General features: G+C 50.0%; 1 protein-coding gene across 5 annotated transcripts in view; it reads right to left on the bottom strand.

The window, feature by feature from the left end:
- Positions 1-16632, bottom strand: part of TASOR2 (transcription activation suppressor family member 2) — a 33227-nt gene that overhangs the window by 11456 nt on the left and 5139 nt on the right. For 4 of the 5 annotated variants that reach the window (XM_068670142.1, XM_068670143.1, XM_068670146.1 and 1 more), the window contains exons 2-16: positions 16373-16572; positions 14501-14646; positions 13058-13153; positions 11438-11510; positions 10500-10591; positions 9723-9860; positions 9468-9592; positions 9348-9367; positions 9144-9246; positions 8355-8455; positions 7832-7935; positions 5377-5449; positions 5188-5262; positions 776-1567; positions 179-415 (exon numbers count right to left, since the gene is read on the bottom strand). In XM_068670142.1, the coding sequence (XP_068526243.1) occupies positions 179-415; positions 776-1567; positions 5188-5262; positions 5377-5449; positions 7832-7935; positions 8355-8455; positions 9144-9246; positions 9348-9367; positions 9468-9592; positions 9723-9860; positions 10500-10591; positions 11438-11510; positions 13058-13153; positions 14501-14646; positions 16373-16572 (2375 nt within the window). The remainder of the gene's footprint in view (positions 1-178; positions 416-775; positions 1568-5187; positions 5263-5376; positions 5450-7831; positions 7936-8354; positions 8456-9143; positions 9247-9347; positions 9368-9467; positions 9593-9722; positions 9861-10499; positions 10592-11437; positions 11511-13057; positions 13154-14500; positions 14647-16372; positions 16573-16632) is intronic. The other variant, XM_068670144.1, reaches the window with a different exon arrangement.

Here is a 16632-nt window from a genome sequence, read left to right as displayed (position 1 = left end):
CAGGCTGCTGGGCAGCAGCAGACCCCAACCCAGACCCTAATCCCTAAAGCCCTAAACTTTGTGAGGCCTTTTGGCTGCTGCTGCCCGTGCTGTTACCTCCACCTGGGCACGACCTGCCCCGGGTGTTTGCTGGCTCTGCTTTTAAAGCAAACATTTCCGCAGGGAGCAGCATTCTTACCGCTTTCTGCTGGTTTTTTGGCTGCCGGTTTCAGCGGGCTGCTCGCCATGCTTTTTATCACCTTACTCTTCAGCGGCTTTGCGCTGGCCTCAGCAGCAGGAACCTTTTTCACGTCCGAGTTCTTCAGCGTTTTCAGCCTCTTGGTTTCCAAGCCAGGGCTGTCGGGGGCCGAGGTTTCCTTCTGGGCAGGTTCAGGCTGCGTATTGTGCACAAATTCTGCAGACAGGACCTCTGCACCTGGGGCGAGGAAAAGGGAGGGCAGTTCTTTTCGTTTGGGACAGGGTCAGATTAAAAAAAACAACAATCGCAAGATATTCAGTTGAAAAATGTGGAAAGACTGCTCTAGAAGTGACCAGCAGCAGCAGAATGGTCTTCATCAACTCGATTTGTGCTCCTGATCCAACGGGTTACTGATGCAAATGATCAGAAAGCCCCGCTGCTGTGCGTCCCCTGGGCATCCCCACCCGTCTCCAGAGATCCAGAGATCGCTGGGTGTGATCCACCACCTGAATTTTCACTGAAATCCCCCTCTTTTTCTTTCCAGGCCGAACCAGGGAGCACGGAGACACTGCTACAGATCTATGACACAGCACTTACCTCTTTTCCTTCTGTGCGGAAACTCTAAATTGGCTAATTTCAGCATGGGCTCACTCGAGCTGGCCGTAAGCCCCGTTTTTTTGGGAAAGGAGAAGGTGATTTTCTTCTTGGTCGCTTTCCTGTCCCTGCTGCTGTCCCCCCCAGAATGTATTTGCATCTTGAGGGGTGACCATTTCTTCCCAGTGCTGGTCCCAGCGGTTTGGCTGGATTTCCTCTTGTTTTGCTGCATCCAAAGCTCGCTGGCTGAGCTAACGTCTTTTGGGGCCACTTCACCACTCCAGCCCAGCCCCACAATGGTGGGCTTTGGGTTTTCGCCTTCGAGTTTGACTTCTGCTGGTACAGGAGGAGCAGGGTCCGGTGGCAGAGCCAAAGGGCAGTCCCCTTTACGTGCAGCCTCCGAGCTGCAGCAAAGAGAAGGAGCAGCACCAGCCAAACACCCTAAGGCAGCCGACATTTCCAGCGTGTAGCTGCTGGGATCGGAGAGATAATGCTGCAGCTGGCAGAAAGACTGCTCCGAACTCTTTGTCGAGGATTTAGAGCATTCATCCTTGGCTGGTGGCAGGTGAGAAGGACAGGGAGCGTCGTCGTTTTGGCCCGAGGTGTGCTGTGCGTTTTGCTCCAGCTTTGCATACTCCTGGAAGTGCTGTTTGATCCGCACGTCGGTGCTGAGCGCGTCCCCCCGGGGAGAAGTGGTGGCTTTCTGCAAGGCATAGCGAAGCCCGGGCAAAACCGAGGCTATTTTTAAGGAGACGTCGCTCCCTCGCCTTTCATCTTTCGGATCGTGCTCTTCAGCTGGGAAAGGAAAAGAAAAAAAAAGAATTTTCACTCATCTTACAAAAGGATTAAACCTCCCCGAGTCACCTCACCATTAGATGCTAAGAGAACGCTGGCCCCAGGGACAACGTCCTGCTTTGAGAGGTGATTGTCGCTGCTGAAGGTAAAAAAGAATGGCATGTGGGAGTCAAAAAATAATTAAATGAAGAGGAAAGACTCTTCTTGTATCTGCTAGCCCCATGTGCAGGCAATCACAGCGAGATCATCCCCTCGCTCTAGCAATTTTAGGACAGTCAGAGCTCTGAAAACACTTTTTTTCCTTAAACTTGCATAAATTTAGGCTTGCCCACGCTGGGTGTTTAGACTACCACCATTTTCAGACCACTCGTGGGGTTTGTTTCCTGCTCAAACGCAACCCCCAGCAGCTCCATCCCTACCTGCTGCCAGCGTGGGCGGACGCAGGGCACACGAAGGCGCAGAGTTCGTGCTCTGGAGCGGGATGGGGAAAGGCAAGAAGCAGACTGAGGGACAGTACGAGCCCCCGGGTGATTTTATAAAGCTGGAGGAGGCCTGGTCCTACTAAAAGGAGCTACCTGCAACTGATTTCAGCAGGAGCAAGGTCCTACCATGTACAGTGTGTGGTATCATCCACGCTTTGGGTTTAGATCTCACCAGGATGGACAGGAACGAGTCCCACGGCTCGAAGGAGCCCAGGCTGGTGGATGGCATCGTGGGAATGGGTCCTGCTTGGCACAATGATGGCACAGAACCACCAAATATTAGGGATTGGAAGGGATCTTGAAAGATCCCACCTAGCCCAATCCCCCTGCTGGAGCAGGAACTCCTCAATCAGGTCACCCAGGAATGCATCAAGGCAGATTTCGGATGTCTCCAGAGAAGGAGACTCCACAAGCCCCCTGGGCAGCCTGTCCCAGTGCTCTCAGCCTCACCGTGAAGAAATTTCACCCTATGAACACCCCCCATGTTCCAGCTTGTCCCTTGTCCTATCATTAGGAGAGCCTGGCTCCGTCCTCCTGACACTTGCCCTTTCCATATTTATAAATATTCACAAGGTCACCTCGGAAGGGAGATGCTCCACTCCCTTAACCATCCTCGTGGCTCTGTACTGGGCTCTTTTCCTGCGTCCCCTTAGCACCCAGAAATGCCCAGAGAGCCTTTTGGTGGCCTGCCTTCCCTGCACAAGCAAGATTTGTCCAGCTTCACCCTCTGCGAGGCTGCAGACGGTCTGATTCTTTGCATTGCAGGCTCGGCCCGTGTGTGTCACCACTCAGAGCTTCCTTTTGGCTGTAGGGCCAGGCTGCCAGCCCCAGCATCTTTCCTTGTCACATCCCTTCCCAGCTAGCCATGCCTGGAGGAACCTGGCTTTTTTTTCCCTTCCTCAGACGCGTGGTTTTCTGCTGCAGCCTGGTGCTGGCACTGCTGCTCCTCCTTACCGGCAAGCCCGGGTGTCCCTGCGAGCCTGCCTCCTCCTCTGGCTCGGGGACGCTGCGGCACGCCGGGCTCGTTAACGCCCGCCCTACATTCCTGCCGAGCTGTCTGGACAGGAAGAAAAACGCCTTCCGAGGCTGCTCCTTCCAAAATGGGAAACATTATTCAAGCCAAGTGGCTTCAAACGCATCTGTACTTCACCTCCTTTTCTCTTCGCGTCCTCCTGCTGTCTTCGGTCACCGTCTCCTTCTGTCCCCCAAACCCTGACGTATTTATCTTCAGAGAAAGGAGAAGCCACGAAGCAGAACTGTTTATAATCCCGGCGAGGAGAGCTCTTGGTCCCGGAGGAGAGCCACGGCTGGCTGGGGTTACGCCACTCGCGTAGGAAGAAACGGGACAGCACGTGCGGGAGCGCTGCTGGCACCGGAGGGAAAACATCTGGAAGCCATCAGAGCTCAGACCGTGTCACGTAACAACACGGAGCATTTTGCTCGACGTTATCCTTTCCCCCTGCCTCTTCACTTCGCTGCCAGCTGCTCCCTGGCTGCCCACACTTTGCCTCCTCTTCGGCATCAACGTGAACCCCGGGCGACGTCTGCTACAGCCCCTGAGCTTCCCACCAAGCAGCCACTTGTGCCCTCTCTGCTTCAGGATGCTCCTGTTTAACCAAACCCCTCTGCTCTGGTATTTTCTCCTCTCCCTGCTGCAGGGATCAATATCTGAGTGGTCAGTTCCCATTTTCAGTCTTATCTCCAGGTGTTTTCCCCCTTGGCCTCACCAAACTTTATGCCCTCGCTTCAGGCATCACAGCAAAAACCTTCCTGATCCCAGGCCTGTCCCGGTAGTTTGGATTTTCAGGCTGCCTCTGGATATCCCTGTCTCTCTCCCTTGCCTAAAAAAAGAAATGAGAAAGGCTGCCAGGCTAACACAGCCACCAGCAGCCTGCCCTTAAAGCCTCACAGACTGAATTCAGGCCTCAAAGACATTTGCAGCTCACACTGCCAAGTTACCATCGCGTCTTCACAAGACTTACAAGCCCACTTCGTGTGCGGATCCCGAAGGAGAAAGTTTATAGCTGCAGGTTAAACCCCAAAAAGGACAAAGCAATCCGTGTTCTGAAGTGCTGGCAGCTTCTCTTGACGTTTCTGCTGATTTTTATCTTCCGGGGAGGGGAGTTGGGAATGTCCTGTCCAGCTCCACTGGCAACGCCAGTCATCGCACACCCGGGCAGACTCAAATACCAGGGTGTGCTGGCATGTGCGGTCTCTTGGCTTGTCCCTGGGATGACTCAACAAAAAGCAAGCCAGAAGTTACACAGAGCAAAAGGCCCCTGTTTATATCCTGCTCGGGGATCCGCAAGGCCAGGAGGATTCCTGTTGAAGCGCATGAAGTGAGAGGTGTGCAGATGAAGCCGTCCGGGCCAGCTGGGCAGTCACTTTATGTCCACGAGAGGAAACTGGAGAGCGAATATTTCCACAAAACCAAAAGATCCAGAGAAAATGCAAATGCCACGGATGCTGAAACTCATTCTAATTTGAAGATTTGTGTTCAAACTGGGTCATCTTGAGCTGTGCCTCAGCTCGATGGCAGCAAAGCCCTGTGGCTCTGCCCGACAGCATCTCCCTGCTTCCCTCAAATGCCCTGAAGGGAGCAAATCCCCTTCCCTGCCCCTCTTCCCCCTGCCAGCAGTGACCTTTCACAGAGCCTGTTGCATTTGTTATCTCAGCAGAACGATTAACTTATATTTTAGGCTTTTTTCCCCACTGGTTTAGCAAAACACATCACCTCCACACAGGGTCCAGCAGATGGCATGATGTTTTACCCCCTTATATGACACAGTGCAGGGAGCAGATGCTGCTGAAAACCAACTCAGAGGAAGAAAAGCGATTATTTTTCACTCAAGAATCGCAGAAAAGCAATTATTTTTCACTATTTTTGCCCCTCCTGTGAAGGGGCAAGGATGTGCAGAAGGGTGAAAGCACGGAGACCTGGTTTACATCAGCTTAAAAATGAAGCATGGCTGAACAGATGGGACTCATCTCCTCTTTTAACACCCTTTGCACTAAAGCTGTAGGTGGTGTTGAGCTGAGAAATCAGCTTTTCAAGAGGAACACGTCTGCTAGAACCCTCAACTGAAGATCCTGCACCCAAAATGTAGCATCTGAAGCCAGCCAAGAGAACCTCCCTACCTCTCAGGCACACTGCTCGGGACGAGGTGAACAGAAACAGGGCCAGGAGGCTGACAGGCTCCTTGGGGTCGAATCCTGTGAAGTAAAGCAACAGGTTTTGTTTAAAAAAAAACAACAAAAGTGCCCGTCCCCTACACTAGGGCAGGTTATTTAAGCCCGAGTGTTGGCTCCTAGGTGGCCGTGCATTACCATCATCCCGTGCCAACGCGGAGGAGGTCAGGAGGATAAGAACTCCTTGATCTTGTAAATATTTGATGATCGCCTGGAACAAACAACACAGAGTTAGAGCAGCCTCTCCCTGCCCTCCTAAGCACACTTCATGTCACTCAGCGCCGCTGTCAACAAGCCCCGAGTGCTGGTGAACGTGTGCCAACAGCACCAGCTCAACCCCTGCCGAGGACACCGCTGTGCCATTTGAGTCACCGGGACTTGGAACCCAAAATATTCCATTTAAGGCTGTTATTCATCCCAAAGTCCTCCCATCTGTTACTTAAAACAACAGAAATGCTTAGCCAAACCGGCTGCTAGGAACAATTAACGAGCAAGGTTAATAATTTTAGCCCCTTTCGGTTCAAAAGTCCCCGGGCATCTCAGCCACGAAGACTTCTCAGCAGCGCGAGGGGAGGGCTTTCCCAGAAGGGGAAGCAAAGCTGGACACGAGCGTCTGAGTCCGCAGCCAACAGCTCCAGGCACGAGCCCGAGTGAGTTCAGTCCCTGCAGCCTGCTTACTAACAGCAGCAGCATCAATAAATGTTAAAAAAATCAAAAAGCTGAGCCTAAGAGACTGCCGTGCCTCTGTCTCAGGAGTGGATGACCGCATGTCTAAAAAGATCCGTGGGCTTCTCGAGGCTTTTCTGGGATTTGGGTGTTGCCTAATACCTCGGAGCTGGGCTGGGGCTGCCTTTTCTTCCATGAGGACACGCATTTGGATCTCTTTCTGCCGTTCAGACATGTCTTTTAAGAGGAACTTCCAGGACATGAGTAACTCCGGGGCTCCTAATGCTTGGAGAAAGCTCGCCGATCCCATTCAGCACACGCAGACATAACGGAGGATTGGACTGGAGCCCAGCCCGCATGACAACGGAGCAGCTTTGGAAATGCTGAACAATTTCAGCGTGATATTTGCTCCTCAGAACGGTAGCTCCTTGCTTCAAACCGTCTCAAGCCAGCCGAGCAGAGCGGATAAAACCAAGATGTCACCTGGCTCAATGAAACTGCCATTGTTTCTCACCATCAGGGTGATTTTCAGGCACACGAGGAGGAAAGGCAAGGCACGAGTCAGCAGCTGCCTGACACAGAGCTGAGAGAAGTCACCCTCCACCCAGAGGAGTGCAGCTGGCCTCGAGCAACCCTGCTCGTTCCCAGCTACTCTTTCATTTTCACTTGCAAGCCAGATGCCAGTGCTCCTGCTGCTTTCAGCACCCAGGCTCCTCACGGCTGCATCTCAACCACCTCATTTTCCCCAGCTCCTCCAGAGTCCAGCTCTGCGAGGGTTGGCAGAAATAAGAGAAAAGGAGCACGGACAAGCTGACGACCCTGCAGATGCTGGGAACCCCGAGCAGTGCAGCATCAGGTGAACTTCAGCGTGGATGCCACAAGCAGGTGCCCATCTGATGCCACCAGCACGAGAAGGGACATTTACCTCGTCTACGCTATCTCCTTCTTTCATTTCTCCTGTTGTCACCAATAAAAGGCAGTCTCATCAAGGATTTATGGAGGCTGAGAGCATTTCCTGCAAACACTTGCTCTGGTATGGCAGAAGCACGTTGGTGGGCAGCTCTTCAGCAGTGCCTCACAGCACCAGCCCTTCCAGGCAGGTCGTGGAGTGCTGCCAGCTTACGCTGAGGGGAGGATGTGCCCAGCCAGTTGTGTGTTTTCAGCTGGGAATTTACAACCCTGAACCTACAGGCAGGGTCAGATGGGACAGCGCAACCAGCAGCAGCAAAGCCAAACCCCAAGCACGAATCCCAGCAGTGCTGAGCTCCTCGGGGGTGATGCTCAGCCCCTGGAGTCAAAAGGAGACACGAAGATTGTGCTGGGAGCAGGAAAACCCCAGTGTGCTGGAATAACTCTTATCAGGTCTTATTGTGCAAGCAGCCTTTAGCAACAACAGATGGGAAATTCTCTGTTAAAGCAGAGATAAATCTCAATATCTTCAGAAGCCCCCGAGGCTTCAGCAGCGTAGCTGTGAGGAGCTGAGTGGGGACTATTTTTCAGGCAGGAAAAAAAGGAAGAAAGGCAGGCACGTGGCAGCTTATGCCTTTTCCTCAGTAATTCTCATTCTAGCACTCAAAGCTCCCGCTTTCTTAATATCTAAGATCCCCTTGCAGTCCTTGTCCACTATGGAAATGCAAAGACAAGCCAATAAACCAGTCTCATCTGGCACAAAGACAGCCAAAGAGGTCTGCCTGCTACATTTCTGCTCACCCCAGAAATCAGGTCCCAGCTCATAGGGAGCAATCTTCAGTTAGCAGAAAGACTAAACTATGTTGGAGAATAACTAAGCATGAAAATAATACTTAAAGCAGAGAAATTTGTTCCATTTTGCATTATTTCCGAATCTTTCAGTAATGCTACCAAAGATTCAGAAGAATATTTAAAAGAATATTTTCCTGCCAGAACGAAAACGTTTTAAAATACTTACCAAGTCCCTTTTCTTTAGATTTTCTAATAATTGATTCATTTTATGTTGATCCTTATTTGCTATTTCCACTTCATATAGACTGAAGTAAACGCCCTGGAAGCAGACTGCAGACAAAAGGGAGAGAACTTCATGTTGAAGTAACATCTCTTACATCAACTCCAAACAACCAAGCACTCCCCTACCAGGAAGGTGGGGGTGCAGCTGATGGAAGCACTGGTTTTGTTTTGTATTTTTTAAAAAAGAAAAGCGAAAAACAAACCTCTTATCAAGATTTCCTAATATAAGACATATGCATTGATATTATAGTGAGTTTCCTCTTCAACCCTTGGTTCATAGGAGATGTTTCCTATCCTAGCTCTGCAGCTACGAAAAGCAATTTGAGTGATGCTGCAGGAGGTGCTGGGTCAGACCCCGAGAGGTGGAATGTCCCTCACCTCACTGGGAAATCACGTAAGAAATTCTGTTTTCCTGCAAATCCTAACTGCAAACATCCCCTGCAAATGCTGGCGGGTTTTACACTCACCTTCATTCTCAATGTAATTTCTTTTCCCAAACGCAGCTTCTGGCAGCTTTTTCTTCAAGTCAGACAGCCCCATGACGTGGTTAATGTCCAGGTTGGGAGGCCTGTGGGGAGAAAGCAGAGGGGCTCACATGCAGAAAAGGCTCTCAGGATTAAGCCCTGTCACTGTGAACCACTCCAAACACTGATATCAGTGCCCTGCTACTGGCTGTTCCAAGTTGTTACCTGCTGGATGGCCCCTGACTAATGAAGATTTTAAATACCTCCCTTTTTTGAATGCCACGTACCTCAATAATTTATTTGCCACCGTGCCAATCTGTAAACACAATTGGCTAACTTTATTTGCACTGTCAGGAAGCCCACTTCTCACAAGGAGAAATAATCCCCAGCAGGGGTAATTGTTTCAGAATAAACATGCCCGAACTGTTAACATAACAAAGTGGTGACAAAACGCAGCTGTTTCCAGCTGCTGTAAGAAGCCTGATCTCGTGTCCTCCTCCAGCTGCTACTGTGTGTGACACCACACTGCTGGCTGCCCCAAATCCCTTCCTGACACTGATAATTCCCCTGACTGTGTGTAAGGTAATTTGGCACAGCTGCAAGAAGCTGTTGATCAACAAAAGGATGGGGCAACAGACACAAAATTGGCTTTTCTGGTACATGGATACCCAGGTGCTGGAAGCCAACCTGCCTGCTAAAGACCCAAATATAATCCCCAAAGGGTCGGTAAGAGTGGTTGGAACGCTGCACACCCCAAGTATTGCACAGAAAGAAGAGGAAAGAGCAACTTACAGCTGTGCTGGGATCGTGGAGCTGTACGGGGTCCTCAGGGCAATGTTGCACAAGAGCTGGCCCCGGATGGAGAGCTGCCCCCTCCACGGGCAATAAAATGCTACTGGCAGAAGAGAGAACGGCTCAGAAAAAGCAGGAAAAAAGAGGAGGGCAAACAGATAAAGGTACATTTATCAAACAAAGCCAACTGCCAGATGTCCTTACCTTTGTGGTTAGGCTCAGGTCTAGAGAAAAGGGAGAAAAAGAAGAGTATTTAGCAATGGGAAGGGAAAAAACAGCCCACACAAATCAACGAGTATTTCGGAAGGACAGCAAGCTGCTTACAGGCTCTCTCTAGCTAAGACGGGCATCTCCTTTGGCTCTCTGTACTGGCAGGTGATGACTATGTAGGGGCAGATCTGCCTGGGGCGCTCCGCAGCGCTGCCGTCGGACACTTCATACACGTAATACTAGGGGGAGAAGGGAAACAGATGAAAATACGTGGTGGAGAAGGAGCAAAGGCAGCTCAGCCAACGCTGTGCTCCCCTGCTGCCTGCAGGCGAGCTGTCTGCACAGCCCTTCTGCTCCAAAATCCCATACCTGGCTCTGCTCAAAGGCCTGGCAGGGGCTGGCCTTTGACGGGACGATGTTCTTGCTCACGGCGACGTGGCAGTCGTAGCCGGGAGAGGGGCAGGTGTAGCTGGTTGTGTAATTCTCAGACACCACCTTCACCTTCCCCTGGGTAAGCAAATGTAATAGTAATTTAAAAAGGAATATACAAAAGTGTTTGCAGAGACATATTTTGAAGGACCCCCGAATCATCTTCTTCCCTAAAGAGCAGTGCTCGCGTCTTGAGGGGGCTGTGGGTGTTTGAATCCTTCTAAACAGGAGGGGATGACTTGTCTGAGCTTGGTTTGGCACACAAACCAGCTCCAATGAGAGCCAAGAGGAGCAAGGTGCTTTCACAGCCTGCTACGGAGAGCAGGAGCCAGTGGGGAAGTGAGAAAGGGGCCCTGCGCCAGCCCCATGGAGGAAGGGAGTCCCTCCTTAAGGAGGAACTTGAGCTTCAAACTGTCTCAAACTGTAAAAATGCATGAAAGTTTTGGGGAAAAAGTGACCCTACTGGAAATTTCTGATCGCAGGGGTGGCATTTGGAAGGTTTTCTGCATCCCTGAGCCACCAGCCAAGCCCAGCCTGATGTCTTGCTTTCTAGTCTGGCGCATCCCATGGTCAAAAATCCCAAAGAGCTTTCAGCACAGCTGCCTTTTACACCCTACCCCACCACACTGCTGGGCACCAGCGTGTCCTTAAAAACCACCTGCATCATACACCGATTTAGGAAAACCACTCCACGTAAAAGAAAAAATTGTGTTTTACCTTAATGAGCTTGCAGATGACAATATAGCCTGATTTCCCATGGTACCAGGGTCTCGGAAGAAGACAGTCAGCGTACTTGGATATATACACCCCTGTGAAACCAAAGCAATGCAAGACAGCATGAACGGTCTGTCAAGAAATGCTGAGTGCTGAAAAACCTGTCAAGAGGAAGCTCCTGTGAAAGGGATTCTCTGAAGAGCCAGCGCTGCAAACCTCATTGGGCTCTGCTGCCATAAAAAGGGTGAAACTCTTTTTGACTCTCTTCCTATTTTGCCTGCTGGTGTGGAACAGCATTTTATGTTTCAGGGTCAGCTCTGGGAAAGGAGTGAGCAGTTCACTCGGGTTTCTTTTGGGACAAGAGCCCAGTTAGTTTCAGTTTTGTCTGCAACACGTGAGAGTGCATGAAAACGTACCAAGCAAAGGGTTGTGTCTCCTAGGAAGATGTGACAAAGGGCTTCTATATTTGCGGACAAGATGGGTGTCGAAGTACTTTGGGGGAATATGGGGACAAGCCAGGGCTGTGAAGGGCTTTGGCACATCCTGATCTGCTCTGGTTATTAACAGGACTGCTGGCAAAAGCTCAGCACAGCGGTTCTGAAGAGCAAACCGGTGTGCAGAGCTGCCAAAAAGTCACTTTGGTGACAAAAAGGTGGTTATTAACACAGGAAAAAAAGCCTGAAATGGAGAGCAGAAGAGACAATACACTTGCTGGGGAAGATCCTCATCTGGTTGAGGGGTCAGAAGGAAAACACTGCTCCTTCCTTGATCCAAATGCAATTTGGATCAAATGCAAATTTCTTTCTGGTAAGAAACACGTGTGGCTCTGTGGGTCTTTGTAGCAAATAGCAAGGCAGTACCAGGAGTTTTATCTGGGCTTTTGGTTTTGTTTTTAAAGGAGATTATGTCTCCAGAAGAGTGAACTGAATGGAAAATCTTACCTTTTGCTGGATCACCAAGCATGGAAATAGAGCTGCTGTTAACTCGGAGGCCCGTCTGACACACTTCTTTGGCCTTCAAAAGAAAAAACAACCTCTTTTACTGCCTGTTTGCAAAGGTAAGGGGCACAGCTACCTAAATCTGCAGTACAACAGTCAGCAGAATACTTGCAGCGGGCAAGTCAATTACAAATCACTGCAGAGCCAAAACACATGCAGCATAAACACTCCTAAACGCAACAACCACCGAAACCAACAGGAAGAAAACGTGTCATTTTGGGTGTGAAATGCTGAGTGTGCTTCTAAAGGACTGCTCCAACAACCTCTGTGGAAACAGAAGCGTTTTCTGCATCTGTGGGGCGAGGGAAAAGCTTCAGAAAACCTGGAGAAAATCCAGCATCTCCAGAAAAGGGTGCAAGCATACGGCTGGACTTTGCACTTTCTTTATGTGCACAGGAAATTTGTTGAAAGATAACCACAATGGGGTTGGCATGAACAGCAAGGATACTTTCTGCTCCGTGCTTACACACGCATGGGGCACAATTGCTGCCTTGGGAGTGCCTCGCCCACTGTGGTTTAATCCAAACGCATTCCTGAAAGCACGCAAAGACCAAATTTACATTGACCAAAGAGTGACAACAGGAGCAGGCAGTTTGAACTCATGGTGGGTGAGAAATTAAGGCAAACTGGTCAAACTCGGCCTCTTTATAAGCAACATGGAGAACTTATCTAATATCTGCCTCCTAAAAGCCAAGTGTTTGGTCTAGATTATCAAGCTAGACTCCTCCGAACAACAGAGGGAGGAACCTCCAGGCAGCAAATTAGCTCAGGGATTTTAGGTGCCTATAACAGATGAGGTCTTGAGCTCCCTCTTTCCTGTACGAGGAGCCCAGTCACTTGGCACAGACAATGCTGAATTTCAAACAGCTAAACCAAAGCCGGCCAGTTCCTGCTCCCCGGTTTTGACTGAATGTTGTTTGTTTTGATGCATCTTAATCCAAACTGGACAGAATTAAACTGCATTCAGGCCAATCTCACCCTGAACAAAACCATCCCTGCAGGGATTTACCGTGGCATCGCTGAAACACATTAAAAGTGAATACCCACTAGACTCCCTGAGCATCCTTGTGCAGGCAAACTCTTCACACAAAATCAAAAGCTTCCTCGTGAAAAATGGGCAAGAAAACTATTTCTAATGTAAGACTCTCTTCCCACGTAAATAGGGAAACCAAGGGAACTTGTCCAAAACCATCTGATAAACCCCTGCCTTCTGTCACAGGAATGTTTTTCTCTTCTAATTGTGTGTGGAAGGTTTTCACCTGCCTGTACTTGACCGTAAATTCACTGGAACAAAGGAAGACTTCTTATAGCTCCCTGCAGAGGGCAAAGGAGACCTCAAACCGTGATCAACTGGAGAGTCTGAAAACAGGATCCATCGCTAAACCTCCCAGGTGCTGCTTCAGAACCTGCTTTGGAATATTTATGCAGCAGCAACTGCGCAGGTAACCAGGGTGTGAAAAGCCAGGACACTCTGTCGACAGAGCTGCTGGGCTTTTGTGGGAAGGAGCCCATGTGCAGGCACTTGGCATCGACCTTCTGAGCTGAGTAAACATTTTAGGTTACCTCTTCTTCATTGTCAAACAGGAGAAATGCAAAGGTCTCCTCCAGCTCCTCCTGGCTGTAGCCGGCGGCTTCCTTTGCTTGGACAAAAGCTTTGAGCTGCAGAAAACACAACAACACCTGGTTCTAGTTCATCCGTGCCAGAGCCAAGTGACCGAGCAGTAAGAGAAGGTGTGCTGCCCACAGACCTCCAGCTGCATGGGCATCCCCTTCCCCAGGCACACACACACCAAATATCCCACAAGAACCCCAATCCATACAGCTCTCTGACTCTATTTTGTCCCCAGAAGAATATTTAATATCATCCAAGAGAGAGCAGGCACATCGAGCCTCGCAGCATCCCGCTGTGGCACAAAGGTGGCCGTGGCTGTGTGCATCCCAAGAAAATCCATCTTTATTCCTCCTCGCCCCTCTCACCAAGCTGCTCGGGAGCTTTTCAAGCATCACATTTAGTGGCCAGCTGCAGCCATCAGAGGACAAATCAACCATGGATACCTACACGAGGGGGAATGCTTGGAAATGCTTCTCTAGCCTGGGAAGCCTGAATTATTTGATCAGAGAGCAGATGCTGTCGTGCAGCTACAGCTCAGAGGGTTTGGCTCCAGCCAGATCACAAATTACTCCGGTTTCTTTTGTCTGATGATTAAAGCAGCACACGTTCCCAGTGCTGGCAACAAATAGAGAGCTGTGTCCGTGATGGTTTTGGGCTTTGCTAAAAGAAGTTGTGGAAGGATGTTGTTTTTTTTAATGGGATTATAAGATAAGAAAACAATAGTCTTATCACTGCTTTTGCTTATTTTGACTTCAGAACTCACAACAACTGACTTGCTTCCTGATTCCCCAGCTTTTCAGCCAGTGAATTCCCTGGATCTAAGCAGCCAAAGTCTGTAAGCTCTATTTAATTCATGACAAGAAGCAGATGGGTCAGCTCCTGCCTTCAGAGAATACAGCTCATCTTCCACGCCAATGGCAACGAGACTGTAGAGATGAAGGCATTTAAAAGCGGTTCCACAAATGACCCCAGACAGCTGGAAGAGGGATATTTGGGGTTAAACCTGGTGCCTGCAGAGGTACGAGGGCAGAAATACCATGTGGACATCTGCCTTGCTGTGAAATCAGAGCTATACGTGACATGCAGTGCCGTTAAAGCCCTGCTACCAGGCATCACAGCTGCATTTCAACCAGCTCCACGAGCTCCTGAAGTTGGCTGAATCGACCTCTGTTCCTGATCAGACTGGGAAGGAAGGAGGAGAAGAAAGCAAAGCAAAGGCTCTCCCCAGTCAGGAACTACAAACGGGGCTCTGCAAGGCAGGCAGGTGAGCCACACGCTACAGAGGAAAGACAGATGTGCCAATAAACCAAAATTTACAGCCCTACAGCCCCCCAGTTGGGGCCCCAAAGAAACGCCACCGTTTCCTGAGCTTCCAGCTCTCCCCAGGGTCTCACCTCGTTCAGAAAAACAGCGTTTTCCACCAGAATTGCTTGGCTGTACTGAAACCCATCCTGAGACGTCGAATCCAAGTAGCAGCTTTGCAGCACTGAAACCGCTGTCTGCAGCAGGGAGCTCGACTCTTGTGACTCCGGATGAAAACCTTGGGGAAGGAAAAGCCAAATATTAATCCTGGTTGTTCCCAGATGGGTGCGGGGCCTCAGCAGAGCCGGGTGGCAGCTGGCTGTGACTCCCAGCACGCTGATTTAACAAGCTCAGATCTCCACGGAGCTGATCTATCAGCTCTGAGGCTCCCACTGGGACGTCTCCAGCAGCTCCCCTCCAACCACGCAGCCCCCAGGTCTTGCTCTGAAAGCAAAATTCACCCTCAGCCAGGAGGAAAAGGGGCTGCCTGTTGGCTCATGAGCTCTTAAATGCTCTTTCTTTGCAACAGAAAAAAAAAGGGGAATTGTTAACAACTGCCAAAGAAGCAAAACCTGCTGGCAAATTAACTTTACAACCTCTGAGCAATGTCAGGGTTGTTTTTTTTTTCTTGTGCTAAAAAGTTGCTTAGATTTGTGGCGAGCTCCTGCAGGCTGCGAGAGCTGACGTCTGCACACAGCTGCTCCGTGGCCAGGTTGGTTTCTTGGGGTTATGGGTTTTGCTCTAAAGGTCTTAATGAACGTGGTTTGCAGTGCCACGAGGGCAAAACCTCCTGCATAGCCCCATCACGCAGAGCCCAACCCCTCCCCAGGTATCTCCTAAGGAAAGCATCCCAATAAAACACCTCCCAGCAGCATCATACCAAGAAGAGATCCCAAAGCAGCCACCAAATGAAACACGCAGGCAGAGACAAAGGAAAGCCCTGCAATATTTACGCTCCTGCTGCTGCTAACATCCAAATATCAATTACAGCAGCCGTGGAGAAACACAGGAAATCCTGGGCTCGGTCCCTGTTGCAGATTTACAAAGCTTTACTGCTGGTGATGATTCACGACCTACGGGATTTGAAATCTCGAGCCCAGCTTGCAACACAGACACGCTGGAAAAGCTGATTGCTTACGACCCCGGGAACTTAAAAAAAAATATATAAAAGCAATCATTTATGAGAAGCGTGGAACCTCCAGACCTCGCGCCAAGGTTTTGCGTGCTGGCTGCTCGTTAAGAAAAACCTCCCAGTGTTTTTTGAAGACAAATAGGTAAGGTCCCACTTCAACCTCCAGAGCAGAAAGGTCCACGAGGAGGGTAGCATCAGGTGCTGCCTTGTGGCCTCTTCAGGGTTTTAATCCTATATTTAAAGGGTTGGTTGTCATCTTTCCCTCCCCTCAACTTAAATAAGTAAATAAGAGAGAAGTATTTAGAGAAATAACAAGATTTGTGACACAGGCGAACTACTCAGGGTCAATAAAGGATTTTTTTAAAAGGGGCAGAGGAAAATATCAGCTAGAACTGTGTGCATCCAGATAGAGACAGCGTCTGTCCCGTGCCAAGCAAATTAAAATGTGGACATGGCAAAAGGTGGGGAGAAACGCTATAAAAACGTGTCCAGAAATACAACACAACTGGGCTCTCAGGGCAAAAAAATAAAAGATGAAGAGGTTTTGCAGATCTCTGCCTGTATTATTTTCTCTCTTTGAGCCTAACGAGGATGGAAAGGGATACATTTGCTCATCTTTTTCCTTGTTTAACTCTCGTTTTGCTTTGTCTCTGACTCCCTCTTGCATCCCCTCAATCTCAAGGCAGCAATCAGCGAGTTCAGCCTCCCCCAGGTAAATCAGAGCGGGGAATTACATCCCAGCTCTGCACAAACACAAAACCCCTTTCTGCTTCTGCCCCCAAGAAATGTTCGTGTCCAGAGCTACATCCCGAGCTGCAGAAGGGTGACCGACCTGTCCTCAGCATCTTCTCCAGCCTAACCAAGCCTGGCTCCCTCGACTGCTCCTCTTGGCCCCAAAACACCAGGTTGCAACCGGTGCCATTTAATCCCGTGGCTCCTGCTCTGAGCACCTCGCTCCTCGGGCCGTGGTGCTCCGCTCCTCCCGCTGACAGCTCCGGGCAACGCCGCGTCCTCGGCAGCTCTGGGGAAAGACTGAGATGGGAAGAGGATGAGAAAAGTCGTGGCTGGACCCCGCTGTGAGTTTCCATACAG

This window comes from Anas acuta, chromosome 1 (genome assembly GCF_963932015.1).
Source record: "Anas acuta chromosome 1, bAnaAcu1.1, whole genome shotgun sequence".
In the NCBI taxonomy this organism is placed as follows: Eukaryota; Metazoa; Chordata; class Aves; order Anseriformes; family Anatidae; genus Anas; species Anas acuta.
This window is presented reverse-complemented; position numbering and strand designations above follow the sequence as displayed.